At 41.5% G+C, this 15979-nt stretch overlaps 2 protein-coding genes across 2 annotated transcripts; both read left to right on the plus strand.

Annotated features, from left to right (window-relative positions):
- Window positions 1–376: 376 nt before the first annotated feature.
- T265_03396 (hypothetical protein) lies at window positions 377–9899 on the plus strand (the record flags this gene model as incomplete). Its single annotated transcript, XM_009167865.1, has 4 exons — window positions 377–585; window positions 2672–2816; window positions 5266–5419; window positions 9739–9899. 4 exons carry the CDS (start codon window positions 377–379, stop codon window positions 9897–9899), a joined length of 669 nt encoding a protein of 222 aa, XP_009166129.1.
- T265_13235 (hypothetical protein) lies at window positions 393–9881 on the plus strand (the record flags this gene model as incomplete). The annotated part of the gene is made up of 2 exons (XM_009167885.1): window positions 393–618; window positions 9739–9881. Coding segments are annotated over 2 exons (366 nt in total), but the record flags the coding sequence as incomplete, so codon positions are not given.
- Window positions 9900–15979: the final 6080 nt, after the last annotated feature.

Here is a 15979-nt window from a genome sequence, read left to right on the forward strand (position 1 = left end):
ATATATATATATATATATATATATATATATATATACGAACCTTATGGTTGTACGGCAGTGAAGCGTCAGTGCTAACACTGATGTTGGTGTCTTCGACGATGATGATGATGACGCCCTAAATCCTACGCATTATTACACATGAGATTTACCGAAGACAACCTACGGGCAAAACTTTATGCCTTTCAATCTGAAAACACTAGAATGGAACAGAGTAAAACACAATAAAAGTCTGTCTGTTACAGAAACGCAAGTCGATTTCATGAACTGAGTGGTGAGACACTGTCTATTCTTTCCACATTCGATACCAATATCTAGATTGGCACTATCGCTTCTTAAAGAGCCTAAAGTGGATGAATATGGCATTAGACTGTCCTAAATGTTTTGGAATTTAGGTAGCTCGTGTGCGCTGCTTGGTTGTTTGTCTGTTCGCCGAGCTTGGCAGTTGGGTTGCAAACGTTTCATCACCAATCGAGGTGACATCGTCAGTGCAGGGTTGAGGGACGATGTCATCTCGAATGGTGAGGAAACGTTTGCAACCCAACTACCAAGCTCGGCAAACAGACAAACAACCAAGGCTGTCCTAAAGTTTCCATCAGCTTCACCATCCCACTCACGAGGGTAGCTTGTGCCCTTTTTATAAACGTGTATCGGTATGTACCGGATTCACATTTTGATTTCACAGATCATAAGTGCTTTGTGTGGTTTTAAGGGTTTGTGGTTGAGTTTGACTTAAGGTTCAGATACCGCATGGATTTGTTGTTTGAATTTCGAGTTCATTTTCCCTTTCTTCTTCTACAAATTTCCTAGCATGCAGCAGTCAAGAGGGTGCATCTCACCGGCTAGTTTAGTGGCGACTGGAAAAACCGAAGTGCTGATAAACAGTCCAAGCATTAAGATTGGTGGAGAACGAATTCAATATTGGCTTGTTGCTGATACGAAAAACCAAACACTTCCCACTATAGTTGGTTCGCTCAGAAAAACTCATGCGTTTGGCATAACATATGCCCTGCGGTAAGTTTAAGACAAATAATAAAATTATGTATACAACTATTTTTGGGAATATTCTGAATAAATGACAGTCTTCTACAATGATGATCCAAGGTTCTGCATATACTGGAATAAATACGGAAACCTTTTTTTTCGGTACAACCTTTTACTGAAAGGCGGAAAAACACGGTGAAATGAGCTGTTTAGTTTGTGTTAGAGAGTTGTCTCCCGATAATGAATCTTCTCAAGTGATAATTTCAGTTAGTTTGTCCAAATAATCAGATGTGTCCCAAAATCCAGAATGAACTTTTTAACCGCTTGAAGAAATAATCAAAAGCGTCCGAATTTATTTTGAGTAGTCGCTTTTTTTTCTAGGATTTCAATACCAATTCTTTGTCAGATACAGCTGAACGTTCTAAATCCTTGAATGTAAAAACCTGGGTTATCAAAGGCTTATCAAAGGCTTCCGATACTACGGGAGAAATTCCAGCTCATGAAGACAGTTGAAGAAACCTATTATACCTTGTTCAATCTGTAGCATCGAGGATTTTACTTTCACCGTCACCGTCTGCTGGGCAGTACAGGCGCTTATATCATTGTGTCTCTAGGTTATCCCAAGAACAATCTATATTACTTGGCTTAATAAATTGATTACTGTCTTGGTGCAGATAAAATATGCACATTTTTGACTTGCAATTTTGTTCTAGTGCACTCTAATGCAACTAAAACATAGTTTCTCTTCGTGTGACCTAATTAATTGAAGCTAAATATACAGTAGGTTTATATTCCAATTACTATCGTATGCAATATCAAAAACAATAAGCTAGAGTGGAACTTAAAGAGGCTGAATCCCCTTTGAGGGTGGCTTATACATCTTCCATCCCCTTGCAGCACATATGGCCTTACAGTATGGGACAGCAAAGCCTATCAAAGTAAACAAACAAGTTTCTGATTCACCCTCTATCCGGACTTGTTACTAACCCCCAAAGCGCAGTTCTTGGGACGCCTTGGACCTCTGGCTTATATATTTATAAAGCCTGAAATTAGGCAATGTTTTAAATGGATGGGCACAAACTGCGTTTTGATAAATTATATGCGTAGATAAGTAGTCCTTAATAGAATGGCACGGTCAGCACAACGTAGTTTACTGCGTCAAGCTTTCTGACGATTTGAAATCATTATGTGAATCTACAAGTCACTTTTGGAAATGCGTTTGAGTTGGTTGAGCGACTAGCTACACAATTCCTTCAGCGACTTCAGGGGAAATATACATTAGTACAACGTCCAAAGTGGCCAACAAAAGCTATAATTCCCAAAACAAATTTATAGTGATTGCTTTAAATGTTTGTGATTAGCGGCCTTTTGGGTTGGGTCTTCACTATACTATATTCTACCATGTGTTCTATATGCCATACTCTACCATACTACAACATCAGTAGGCGATGCCTTGTCTGCGGTTTTGAAATAAGGACGGGAGTATCAGTGAGAGTGATGTTCAGCTCTGGGCACACGAATGCTAAATGAATAAAAAACAGTCTAACAGGTTGACAAATTTATTGGTAATTGTTTCTCAGTCGAACTAAAGACTGCAGTCCAACTATTGTATAATGCTATCAGCTAAAAGTGGCTACATAAATGTACGGATACATAAATAAAATACTTTATTTTTGAATGGTCATTTCAGCACTGGCGACTTAATAACATTCAGAAAAAATGGGATAATTGACGCGGCAGACGATGTTGTGGGCGTTTACCACGATACCTGTGGGAACTGCGAAGCCGTGCTTTTGCCGAGCTGCGAAGACAATGTTAAGGAGAAATTCCTAAAGGTAGACTTCTTCTTTAGTCCAATCTCCAAATGTAACATCAGCCTCCCTTTTCGTGATTACACTAGACCGTTCACCTCACATCTCATTCACAGCTTTGTTTTGGTTGTTATTTTCAAAATATAACTGTAAACCGGCTGTGAAGTAGCTCGAAGTACATGTCTACTTTGTGGCATTATCAAAACAATGTGACCGATTTATCCCCACTTTACTCAAAACCGGCTTCAAATAACTCTAATATCAAATATGGAAGCAGAGTGACTCTCTTTTTCGAGCATTGAATACCCTATTAACTGAGCGAATCTAAAAATTTTCAATCCTTGATATTTACTAAATAAAGTAATAGTCAGTCGTGATTGCTGTACATCTCATGTGCTCAAAAACAGCGCCCTGTCCGACCCTCTCTGCATTTCACTGCCTGATTCACTTTGTGTAATCACACTGTAGGAAACACAGTTACAGACGTCGCTTTAACTACTAACACATCCACCGCCCCAGGAAAGATAAAGCCTGCTTTTTACACCACGCTTATGAGTGGTCTCATTCAGTTGGATTATTAAGAAGTGATTTGGCTTTGTACAAAACTTGCGTAGCATGAAAGGGTTCAGCAATAGCCCCAATTTTAGGGCAAATTTAAAACGTACATGCAGATTGTACTGATATTATGTGATGTAAAATTTTTAAACGTACTTTTACATCTGTTTCAGTAGGTGAGGTCACTGCCACATTAGTACAACATTAGGGGTGCGCATAACTAAGTGATATCTCACACACGCGTACACAGAAAAGTTGAACTAATGATGAATGCTCCGTTGCTTCAAAACCAAGCAAAGTATTATGGTGGTTCATCTAAACGTAACCGGATTTATGCTGACAAAGACTCACAGTGTATTTGAAAGTGTAAACGCCTTAATTATCAGATATTGTATTTCTCTCGGAAAAATGTACTTTAAGTATTCTGCCTTTCTAAATATTCTGCCGGAACGTTGCGGTGCTCAGCTACTAATTGGACGGTCAAAAATAACTATCGTCTTCGAAGCTTTTGGGATGCATGACTCTGGTGATACATAAAACGAAAGAAGCAGAACAGTGTATAGGGCGCATTTCTTGCAATCTTTGTTCACGCAAAACATCATGTTGACTTGGACTCGGGGATCGCGCTTACCTAATGAGTCTTAAGAGGAACGAAGTAGGCGGTGGGCTGTCGAGGAGCTTTGAACAACCTCGTGAGTATTATATTACATCGGTCATTCCTATATGAGAAACAGGTAATCTGACAGAAAAGCCAAACGACTGCAAGTAGGGTGGTTGCAAGAAAAAAAGAAGAAAAAGGGAGAAAGGAATGATGGCTAGTAGAATTAGAGTAACTGACCTCTCGTTGAGGTCACCTCTTCTTCGGGCAGTGTATTGCGTTTTTTAGCCTCATCTTTCCTTTTGATTTTTCGGCATAAATCAACTTCACTTGAAACAAAAAATTTCGAATAATGTACAGATAATATAAACCTTCAACGATAACGTTGTCAATGCGTTCGATTAACTGTCGCGTACATTTTCACGCACAGTTGACGATGGTCACATAAGGCACTCTAATAAGTAACAATAGTCATGAAAATCAGAGTCACAAAACTTCGTTTTTATCGCAGAAATCGATACGGTCTTTTGAGCACATGCTAGTAGAATTATAGCCCGATAGCTCTGGGGGAAGAGTTTCCGCCTGTTTGTTTCCAGATTGCAGAATAGGTACAATTTCCCCCCAAACTTTACAGCGGCAGCTAATAAGTGGCGAAATTGACGATGGGCAGTTTTTCCGCGTTCAGTCCGAAGAGGGCTTTCACTGATCTACTCAAGTTATACGGATCCAGCACTTGTTGTTAAACTGTCGCAGCCGAGCCTGTTCGTCGGTCATCTACTGTAGTTGTATCAGTTACCAGACAACATCCAAGTTATAAGTGTAACAGATACTTGATGTTGGTCTGTCAGGGGAACACACGAACTCATTTGGAAGTCACGAGTACGGCAAACGGTGCGTCATACTTTAGGTACGGGATCCACACGGATTTGTCTTTACAAAGCTTCTGTTTGGTGTTTCGAAGCGTGCGACTCAAATTCCGCTAAGGATGCAAGGTGTAGTGCGCACAAAAGAGATATTCATTTCTCAGAACGCCATATGTTCACATCCATATAGGACAGTCATTCTGACCGAACACTTTGTGCGTGGCTTCTGCGACAACTTTAAGCACCCTAGGATAGCTTAGTGAGACTTGAAGAGGTCTTTAAATGAAGAAACTATGTACTGTGTAAGAATACCTTTTACGGTCACTTAAAATTCGGATCATTTTTCGCTCATGATTTCACTTAGTTATTGCGGTGTTTTGCACATCAGTTTCGAATTGACTGGCTAGAGTTACTGCTATTAATCCAACTGGTCTGCATTAAATTCCTCTTACCAAAGGTGGAGAACGTTGTCAGATTCTGCCGGTTTAAATCACCTACACTTTGCGCAGTCGGTTCCGTAGTCAGCTCCAATGTCTTTACGCACACCGACATGGGAACCACTACGAAGCACACCACCACCACAGCAAACCTGAAACTTGCAGAACCGGACGGTTTTGATCACACTTCGCCCAACCTGGATATATGGTTTTTATCATCACTTAGAACTACTGCCGGTAAGTGACTTGTATGCTAATGCACCGAGACATTCAATCAACCTGGATCTCTCTCAGTTAGTTTCCAGTGCTGTCCCATTAACCCATATATACACCTTATCGATTCACTCAGGGGCGTAATTCCTCGTAAAGTGTTTAACTAGAGCATCTCATGCATAGGTCTGAATGTGGCCAGAACCAGTCACTTGAAGAAGTACTGTCCTTCGGCTTGATAAACCGCATCAACATGATTAATGCTTGCTTTTAGATAGAAGTAGACTCAGAGCAACATCTGCTATTCTCGCAGACCAAACAAGCTCGGAGAACTTGAATTTCCCCGTTTGTGGGTTCAGCTGTTCCCTTAAACAGCGAAATTATTCGATGGTGTATAAATAAGTAAAAAGCTTGTGTAATTCGTTCACATGTACATGTAATGAGGGCTGGGTTTCGGTGAAAAAATATTTCCCTTGTAAAAAAACTGTGAAATAAACGGGTAACTTTCAAGTAGCTTGGATGACCAGCTTGAAAAGCTGTTCGTGGTGTGGTCGCGCTTCCCTGCATTCGATTGGCTCGCTGAGTGTCCCCGTTTTAGTAGTTCTGTTTCTTAGTTCGGACTAAATTACTTTCTTCCTGATTTTGTGTTGTTTTCCTCCAGTAGGTTTGTTGTTTGGACAACCTAATTTTTGGTTTCATTTCCCTTGTCTTACTGATCCGTTAGTGTCTTTTGTTTGCTGTGTGATTCGTAATTCATCCATTGTGTAATTCTTATGGTTATGGGAGCTTCCAGACTTGGTCGATCCCGATGTGTGTATTGTTCGATTCTTGTGTAAAGTGCCATGCCTCAGAAAACTAGCGATTTACTTCTCTTCTCACCTGGGCACACACCTAAACGCTGTCATAATGTCCTGTTCCACCTCTTGACCTGATAGAAATGAAACTGTATCAAGTCTTCCGCCCGCAAACGTGTATTCATATATCCTGGTGGACTAATTAAAAAAACACGGACATCCGTTCTCACCATAACCTTAGGGCCAGACTTAACACGGAAAGCTAAATCTACTACCGGGTTTTCTGGTGTCCCGGTTACCCTTCTTGACGCTTCTTCACATAAAAAGACTGCAAGGCATATGATCACAAGCAGAGATAGCACCGAACTTCCGAGCTTTGTATTGAATTCCCAGTTGAATCTGTATTCGCTTCTCTCCCCCCGTCTGCTTGATACTTGTCACCATGTAATACCTGGTGAACTAAATGTTTTGATGGATCCATAAATCTAGTAGTTTAAGATGAAAATGGCAACGGGATTTCCAGTGTGATTTCTGGTGTGGCTTGTAGAGGTTCACATGATTAAACTTTGTGGTGTAGAACCAATCTGTATATCATAGTTCGAGAAAGGCCAGTCAGTCCGCATATTTTCTACCTAATTGTGGAGCAACTTTGTGGCATGCAGAGCACATCGAGATTACAAACACAAAACAAACATCCTTAGCATATGCTGTGAGATCACATTGGGACAAGATAACCAACCTCATTGGTCCGCTTGGCGATCGGGCTGCATTGTTTATGTAAATCAAACAGAAATATTATTTAAGCTTCCTGGAAGTTATCTGTTATGCAGTTATTCATGCACAAGGTTTAGTTTTATTCAATTATTGGATCCAAACCGGACAGCATAAAATTTGGACTAAAACACAAAGCACCTTCACACAGCCTTTCTTAACACATTTTTTGTTTCAAAGTGTTACTTTGTGTCAGCTGTTTTGTAAGCGTCCCGTAGATTTACTAAATAAAAGTTTGCAATGTGGAAGTTTGTACTCTTTGAACGGAGGACGAGGAGCCTGTCAGAGCCCGATTCCATATCATCTGTTCCGATTAGTCGCTTCCCGAGTTCTTAAAAGGATCCCATTTTTCAGCGTGTGGGGAATTCATAAAATGTCGCCTATTACGATGTCTCTAAGATTCGGGTTTCATTTTTCAGTGGAATCCAGCTGTAGTAGGTCTACCAGTGAAATAAAACTGCATTTGGTTGGTGCACCTCAGTAAGCGTCAATAACTCGTCCACGCGGTTTACTGAACTTTCTAGCATTGTTGGTGACTGCCTACTTCCGGAAGTAGGAAACTAATTCCAATGCGTGTTCTAAGGAAACCCACGCTTGTGAATAATTACATTTTGGAGAGCGATGGCTTTAAAACAAGGGAGATATCTGTATGTAGTTTTGCTGAGACAAAACCAGACGGTTAGTCTGGAAGCCTCCTGAGGATATGTAAAGTTGTTTTGGGCTTGACTTCTTCATTCTCATCTAGCCCGCCCACACTACCATAGCTTTCTTCTTCGGATTGGACGAGATTACCGATTTTATTTTCTTCCCGAATTGCATTTCCCTCACACTACTGTTTCCCCAACCATTTGCGACAACTTGAGTAAAATTTTCACACTTTAGAATTACCCTGGGACATATCAAGACTTAAACCGTCGAGATCAACATCGAATCAAATCGAAATTTCATTCATCGGGACCGAGGGCATTGAGTACAAACTTCACTACAGGATGTAAGTTGACAGTGGCTGATTTTTTGTGCATTATTATACTGGTACTTTTGCTTGAAAATAGAGTTAACTAAGGAAGACAGATAATGTGAGTGATTTTACGCCGATACCGACTAAACGTCAACTTCAATACACGTTCATTTTAACTTCGTCCGATGTAAACAATAAAGGATCTACCTATCGCATACTTCAGAGTACGAGATTGTCGTTTCCTCGAGGTCTCCGCAACTGAGCAGGTTAATCAACAATTACTACACCTTCTGCACAAGATCCTAGGACACACTGTCATAACCGCTTCTCACCCGCACGAGTCACTGGTGATACTTTTTTCTACTGTCCCGTCTAATGATATATAATACATGTGGTCAGCCAGGATAGCCGAAGGGATAATATCTAGAGTTGCTCTTTCAACGACTAAGTTTGAGCACCGCATGCGCGTTCTCCGGTTGGTTCCCAGACTCCACTCTGGTAATGTGAAGACAACAAGTTGATGCAGTTACTTGTTCACATCCAATCCGATCAGAATGAGTGGAGTCAAAAAATTAGGAACAAATATAGCTGGGGCAGTGAAAGTTACAATAATTCCACCAGGAGTTAGCTGCAACATAAAAGGAGATAGAAATCATGCTGTGTTTTGCACTGTGAATTCATCTAACTTGGACAACGTAATTGTTATCGTTATTGGGAGGGGCTTGCCTAGAAGGCCAATTTTTACGGTCACCAAACATTTTTTAAAAAAATTATTTGTTCCGATTAGTTACAACTTCTTTCACCATGCAATTACTTGAAAGTACATTACCGCAATGGAAAGGAGCTCCCCCACGTTTTTGGCTGTTCACAACAAACCCTTGCTCGAAATTTCAAAAAGAGGGTTATAAAAATAAAGTCAATACATGAGCTTAGTATCGGTCACAGGCTACCGATTGCTCAGTGCTCATTTTGGTGGTACTTTCATTTGGCTAAAGTTGGCCATCAAAACAGCGTCATAAAAGACTATATCATAGCGGTTATATCCTATGCCATGGTATAATTGTGAATCAGAATCACAACAGCAATGGTGTCAATCATAAAAATTTGAGTACAAACATCGTTTCCATCAGCCACGTAGTTGGTAGTTTCGAGTGCTCGAGGAACAAACCAAATTCTACCGCAGCAATCCTGTGGTTTCCAGTGCCAAAAGGAGGTAAGATGCTTGGTCCCTGTCATTTGAAAAAATTCCGAAACAAACAAATCCATTCTACGTCACTGCAGTGGTGTTCACATGAATGCTTGAAAAAAGTTAGGTATTGGCAGCGCACACTGAAATTGTCTGGCTACTGAATCATCCTAAGTAGTTTATAATTACTTCACCAGCCATCTCGGATTCGGTGACCGTCTTCGTATCTTCCTCAAAACACGGCGAAGTTTCGTTTGTACGGCTTCCTTAAGTATTCATCAAGGACGAATTACTTAGCTGATTTCGAAGCATAAACCTGCAGAGCAGTTGAGAAATGGAGATTGCTTGCCTCCATGAGGAATTTTCCAGGGAATAAAAAAACAATAGAATGTGCACAAACTGACCACCGCCAGGATACCCAACGGCCTGTAGATTGAAAAACCGCAAATAAGGTTTTTTAAAAGAAATGTGCATGCCAGCCGGATGATTTAAACAGGATTCGCCTATAATTACCAATAGAAATGTGGTAAGCTATAAAACATGGGGAATGAAAACGGCAGTTGAGGCTCTCTAGACCCACTCAACCCTGCACTGACGATGTCACCTCAATTGATGATGAAACGTTTGCCATCCAACTGCCAAGCTCGGCGAACAGACCAACAACCAAACAACGCACCCGAGCTACCTACATTCCACCACAACATAGGCTGTATTCATGACGATGCAAATTACTGAATCCCAAAGGCTAACGATCTGCTGATTATTCTTTACGTATATATTTGACCAATTGCTTGGAGATGAGGAACAGGAACTGCGTGAAGAACAACTTGTGTAGAAGATCCCTAGGTCTTGTAAATGGTTAGTGAGAATTGCTTCTAGCGGTGTACGTTCTCCATATACTTCAGTTTCTGGTGCTTAGTTGGAAATGAAATTCACAAGGTTCTTCCCGGTCGCGAAGTTCCTTGCCGAGCTACAGTTGGAAACCAATCAAAGTATAAAAAATAAATCTTTTGTTCTAATCTGAAGAAAATATCAAACGGGTGGAACTTTATGTTGTCAATTGCATGGTGTATAATAATGGAATACTATCTTGTACGCGTTATAATAATTTGGTTGTTAGTGGTCAAAATGTGTACAAGTTGTATTGTAACCTATATGTACGGGACAGATCAGGATGGATGGTAGCAGTTAGGCTTTTAGGAGATTGCCCAGTTCGTCCACTCGATGCGAAGACCCACTGAGCTGCAACTCAACGGTGCTTAATCTCACGTTTCTTGGTGGGCAAAATGACAATTATTAAGTATACGATACCGGTTGGAAACTCCCCTCACCTCGAGCGAACAGAGTCACTTATCGCGAATCGAAAAGAATAATATTTCGCAATCAGACTGTTCCTCGTTTGCTTTCTTCTTCGTCTTAATTTTGTAGATGCAGTTTTCTGCAGTGCTTGTACCACTTTTGTTGCTTCAGAGATCCATTTTTGGAATATTCTGTTTTGTAAATTTTGAGACCTTATCTAAGTCATTCACATTTGCAAACTTAACAACATGTTGTGAAACGTACAAGCAACGTATTTTTAAATGATTTGGATGCACTTATTTCTGGAAGAACATTTCATGGATTATCGGAAAAAGAGAACCAGTCAACGTGAAGAAGCTCATTTCCTGTCACACGCTCAGTGAATGCTTTCCACGACGCACCTTGAGGCGACCTAAATCGGTTTCGTGGTGCCGTTTTATAACCCCATAAGGCATTCGGCTAGAATATAAAACAGTTTTTTCATCGAAAAATCGTGGACTTATGGGGGTTATAGCGGTTGCCCATCTGATTAGTGGATCCGCGTCCACTGTCTCCCAAGTGCCCTGTTTTGTATCACATGCCACAACGTGCATCGTGAGAAAACATGATGACAATGAATACGACCTTGGTGAATAACACGTCAGCAACAGGTTCTGTGAACACGTAAAGGGCTCAATGAGATTTCACATCGTTGTTTTCACGTTACACTCGACATACATAAGGATAGTACACGGCCAGCTAACACGCAATCAGCGCACACATACTGTAATATGCACGCTATGGAAGCACCAGGGGATAGTTATTCTCCGAAGGCAGGTGTTCACGACAATTTCTGTGGATGGAAAACAGAAACAAAGCTCATGAGCCAGAGCCCAGTAAGCAAGGTTGCACATCACCAATACTTACATATGAATCAGTCAAAATGACAGACACCGTATACTACACTGGCCTCCTTTTTGAAGAACACCGTCCCCGGTGTACCATTGCCCACATGATCGGGCCGGTGCTAGTGGTGTGGTGCGTGAGACTGATGAGCGCGTGCTGAGGTTGCTTTATCTGGGGTTGCGTCTACAGTGTGTGAGTGAGTCACGTGCTGCTCTGAGGCCCTGTATGCACATATGTAGAGCCAGGGTCTCTGTGGTAGGTCTACCAGTGTGTGGTAACCATCCTCGCGTGGTCGCCAATTATGTAATATGCACGCTATGGCCGCACCAGTGGACAGTGATTCTCCGAAGGCAGGTGTTCACGACATTTTCTGTGGATGGAAAACAGAAACAAAGCTCATTAGCCAAAGCCCAGTAAGCAAGGTTGTACATCACCAATACTTACATATGAATCAATCAAAATGACGGACACCGTATACTACAATACTCGCGCGCGTAGCGGGCAGTGATCCAGTCAAACACTTCGATTCCACGGACAATCACGGAACACGTGTAGCAGCTATACCTGTGGAGAAAGCACGTTCCCGCCGTCCGGACTTTCACTCAGGAACTCTCACGACTTATCGAAAAATGATAAGTCACCCTTTGACTTAATCCATTGTTCGCATTATATTCATTTCATCATGGTACAGCTAGCAACTGTAGACTACTAACTACCATAGTAAAAACTGTTATTAGTGCGTAAACCTTGTGAGTCGTATTATGGCAGTCATAACCTCTGCACTAATAAATTCTCCATCAAGTAGTTGTTCCAGTCGTTTACGTTCGGATAAACGACAGCGTTTAACGATGGCGGTGCCTAAGTGAGTCTCTGGCTTGGTGCCATCAGGATCCACCAAAATGTCGCGTAAATCGGCTGCTATATCAGGAGGGAGTGTTGCAAGCACATGGTAATACACAATATGCCGTTGCGTAGTTCCGCGAAGGGCGGATGGAGCCTAAACTTGTATGAACCAGATGCATGGGTCGTGGTGCCAGAATGCTGAAAGGTGAAAAGAGGTGGCGTTGACGTTGGGTGTTGGCGTGATTGAAGGCGAGAGAATGGCTTTTGCTGTAGGAACTGGCGTAGCATATGTGTCACGTCGGGCTCCCCAATTTAAAATTGCACAGACTGTGATTGCCATAATTCGACTCACAAGTTTTACGCACTAAGAACAGTTTCTACAATGGTAGATAGTAATCTACGGTTACTAGTTGTAACATGATGAAATAAATACAATGCGAACAACGGAATAAGTTAAAAGGTGATTTATCGTTTTTCGATAAGTCGTGGGAGTTCCTGGGTGCAAGTCCGGACGGCGGGAACGTGTTTTCTCCACAGGTATGGCTGCTACGTGCGTTCCGTAATTGTCCATGAACTTGAAGTGTTTGACTTGATCCCTGCCCGCTGTAGGCGTGCGCGCGAGCATGTGTGCTGACTGTGAATTGGTTGGCCGCGTTCTATCCTTATATATGTCGAGTTTAAATGATCACAGTGGCGCAGTCTTCTGGTCATATTCTCCGATTACTTCCTTGTGGTATTTAGTGAGTATTTAGTGGTATTTAGTGGGTATTTAGTGATACCCACTTTAGATGTGAACACTAATTTAAAAAACCCGCACCATCATGGTTGTTTAGTAAAAACGTTTATACGAGATCTTGCAATCTGCTATTAGTCGCACCTCTTTTGCGGTAAATATGAGAATCCAAAAGCAAATTTATATTCGTAGTATCCTATTTTTCGAAGGTTTTTAGCGGAATACTCGATTCTCTTGAGAAATACTTGCTCATTTTGGAGAGACTAGAGACTCAACTAACATGAACGCTACGGTTCTGTAATCGGGAAGCAAGTTTGAAAACCACTGATAGCAGAAGCTAGGATATTTAGTCACCGGCTGACCACAGAATGAAACACTTCATGTTGACCACCAGTGCCATAGGTTACTGCTGATTGTTTGTACCACGAAGGAGACACTGTACGCTGTCAGCACCCACGATTCAAGTAGGCCCGAATATTCTGAATAAAGCTTGCTCCACTGATTTTATATCTGCTACAGTTTTCACTCCTCCATTTGGTGTGAGCTATCCACCAAATGTTGATAGTTTTCACGTGGTAGTTGTTAAGGTATATTCGTTTACTAGCATTCTTTTTCCAAAGCGTAAGCGACTGCAAGGGGGGTTGAGTAGACACATTTGTCTAAACAATGTTATGGTCAGTTTCAGACATAACTGAAAGCAGACTTTCAAAATAGTTCTCCGGTATGCATTGCCTTTTATTACAACTTCTCAGATGTAAGCTCTGACAAAATGAACCACCCGAGTCTACGACTTCCACAGGTCCCTAAAATCCAAAACACTACGACGTAATCTGAATTGCCCAGTAAAATCAATAATAGCGAAAACTTTACATTAACCTTAGCGAGATCTCGAGTCACTACGGTTTTAATAAAAGTGTTTACAAGTATAGAACCTGATTGCGGTGTGTAATCAGAGTCGTTTTGAAGGATTTTAACCACGTGGCTGGCAAGACGACGTTGAGCATGTTATGGCCAATTCTGATTTCGCTTTGGCTAAAGTTCATCAATTAGAAACTATCTAGTTGAAAGGCACAAAAAACCTCGGGATCTTGAATACTAGGCGAAAGTTCACGTGAAATCTGTTCGGTTCCTCCTTTGGTAGCAGTTCAGCCTGCAAATGTGCCTAAATATGCACTCCGACCATAAATTCAGTCACAAAAGTTTATGAGCCGTCACTAGTGGCGTGAGGCTCACCATAAACATCACCAAGTAGCAAACTCAAGAGGGACAGTTAGTGTTTCTGGCCAACTATTCTTGAGCATGTTACGTAACCGGAGCTCAATTCCTTGTACGACGAAAGACATCTAACGCAGGTTAGCTACAATCTTGGCGGAACTGCGATCCAATTCTTTAAATTACTTTTCTGAACGGAATAATCGTACCGAAACAGAAGAACAGTCACTTCAGAGGATTTAGGTGTGAAGAAAAGATCAATTTAGCCTGTAGTTTGCAAAGCCAGAGTTGAACTCGCCCACATAGCGAAGGTCTACGCGACCAGTTTTGTCATTGCTTTGCTGTGTTTCGCGGAGAACTTAGATTCACGTCGCAAGCTCTGAGGACCGCTAAACGGTGCTTAATGTTTGCTTTGTAGAGAAGTACAATACCTAGTACAATGATTCAGTAAGCAAAAATTATGCAGTCTATCGTTTCACTTACACTTGCCTGTCATCCTCATCTGTAATCAGCCGTTTGTTAAAATGGAGTGTTAAGCTGAACTAAAACGTACTCACATCTATCTTGCGATGTGCTGTATATCCTCAAGGTGACAGCCAGGATATATTACGTGTGTTTCGAACATAATTCAGTCCCGTACAGACGCACGAGAACCTTCAGTTTGGCATGAGTGCGATCATGAGGCGTAACTATTAAGCTTTAAAAAACAAGGAAGATTGATCGCCGAACTTTGGTGTGTAAAAGATTTTCTGGGTTAATTCATGGCGTATATGCGGGGAGAAAACGAACCATTGTACAGAGCTAAAACTATTGAAACAATCACAGTTATAAATTGCCTGTTTGTTTATTCAGCGTTCATTTTATTCTGGATAATGCCTTCTATAATCCCTTTTAGCTTAAAGCAGCAAGATGGGCAGTGCATTCCCCCGGAAAGCGTTACATCGACGGAAATAACGGAGCAGCTGACGGAGTCGACCAAAATCATCAGCACTGAAGACCGGGTTCAGTATTGGATAACGAGCGATAAAATGGCCTACACGCCACAAATCACAGCAGGAACCACCAAAGTTATATCAGGTGCCAATGCTCGCATATCATCAGCAGAAAGGTAGGTCTCGTACTCTACTTGGTTCTTATCATATACTTGTTTTTTCATTGGTTTTTCGTTGTGCAACCTCAGCACATCTCGTTCGATAGATCAGTTTGTCCCTACGTGGTTATTGGACAAGACTCTGATGTACTTGGCGATATCGCGCGAAGATCGGCCATTTTGTAGACGTAACAAGCAAACGAATTCGCTGGTGAGATCTGAAGAAGACGCGACTTCAGTCCTGAGTACGGCTGAGATGGTGCAAACCGTGGATGAAGAGTTGCGAAGATAGGGAGAGTTTCGGTCGAATTAGCCCATGTTTGACAACGCAGTACCGGTAAAACAAAAAAGCACATCCTAGTGAGGAGGCACCTAATTCGCAGCCATGAACCACTAGGTTATGGGCTGCCAGACAAGAAAGTGTAAAACCCTCATCTCAGTAGAGTTTATGAGTCCTCTCGAGCTTTCTTGGAGGTTTTCTGAACTTTTATTGTTGACGAACTAACTTTACAAAAAGGTTCAATAGTTTACATGTCAACCTTTCATCATACGCGGAGACGGCTCTTTGAACTAACTGACCAGATACTACCTGCAGGTCTCATCAGTAATACATTCCGTTACATAATTAGTTAGTAGTTCTCGATTAATTTACTCTGCTGAGGCCTGCACCTTTGAGGGGTTTAGCCATTTTTATAGCGTATCCTGAGTGTGCGATAGGAGTGGACTCTCCAGAAACAACACCTTTTACTTGAG

This window comes from Opisthorchis viverrini (assembly GCF_000715545.1).
Source record: "Opisthorchis viverrini unplaced genomic scaffold opera_v5_48, whole genome shotgun sequence".
NCBI lineage: Eukaryota > Metazoa > Platyhelminthes > Trematoda > Opisthorchiida > Opisthorchiidae > Opisthorchis > Opisthorchis viverrini.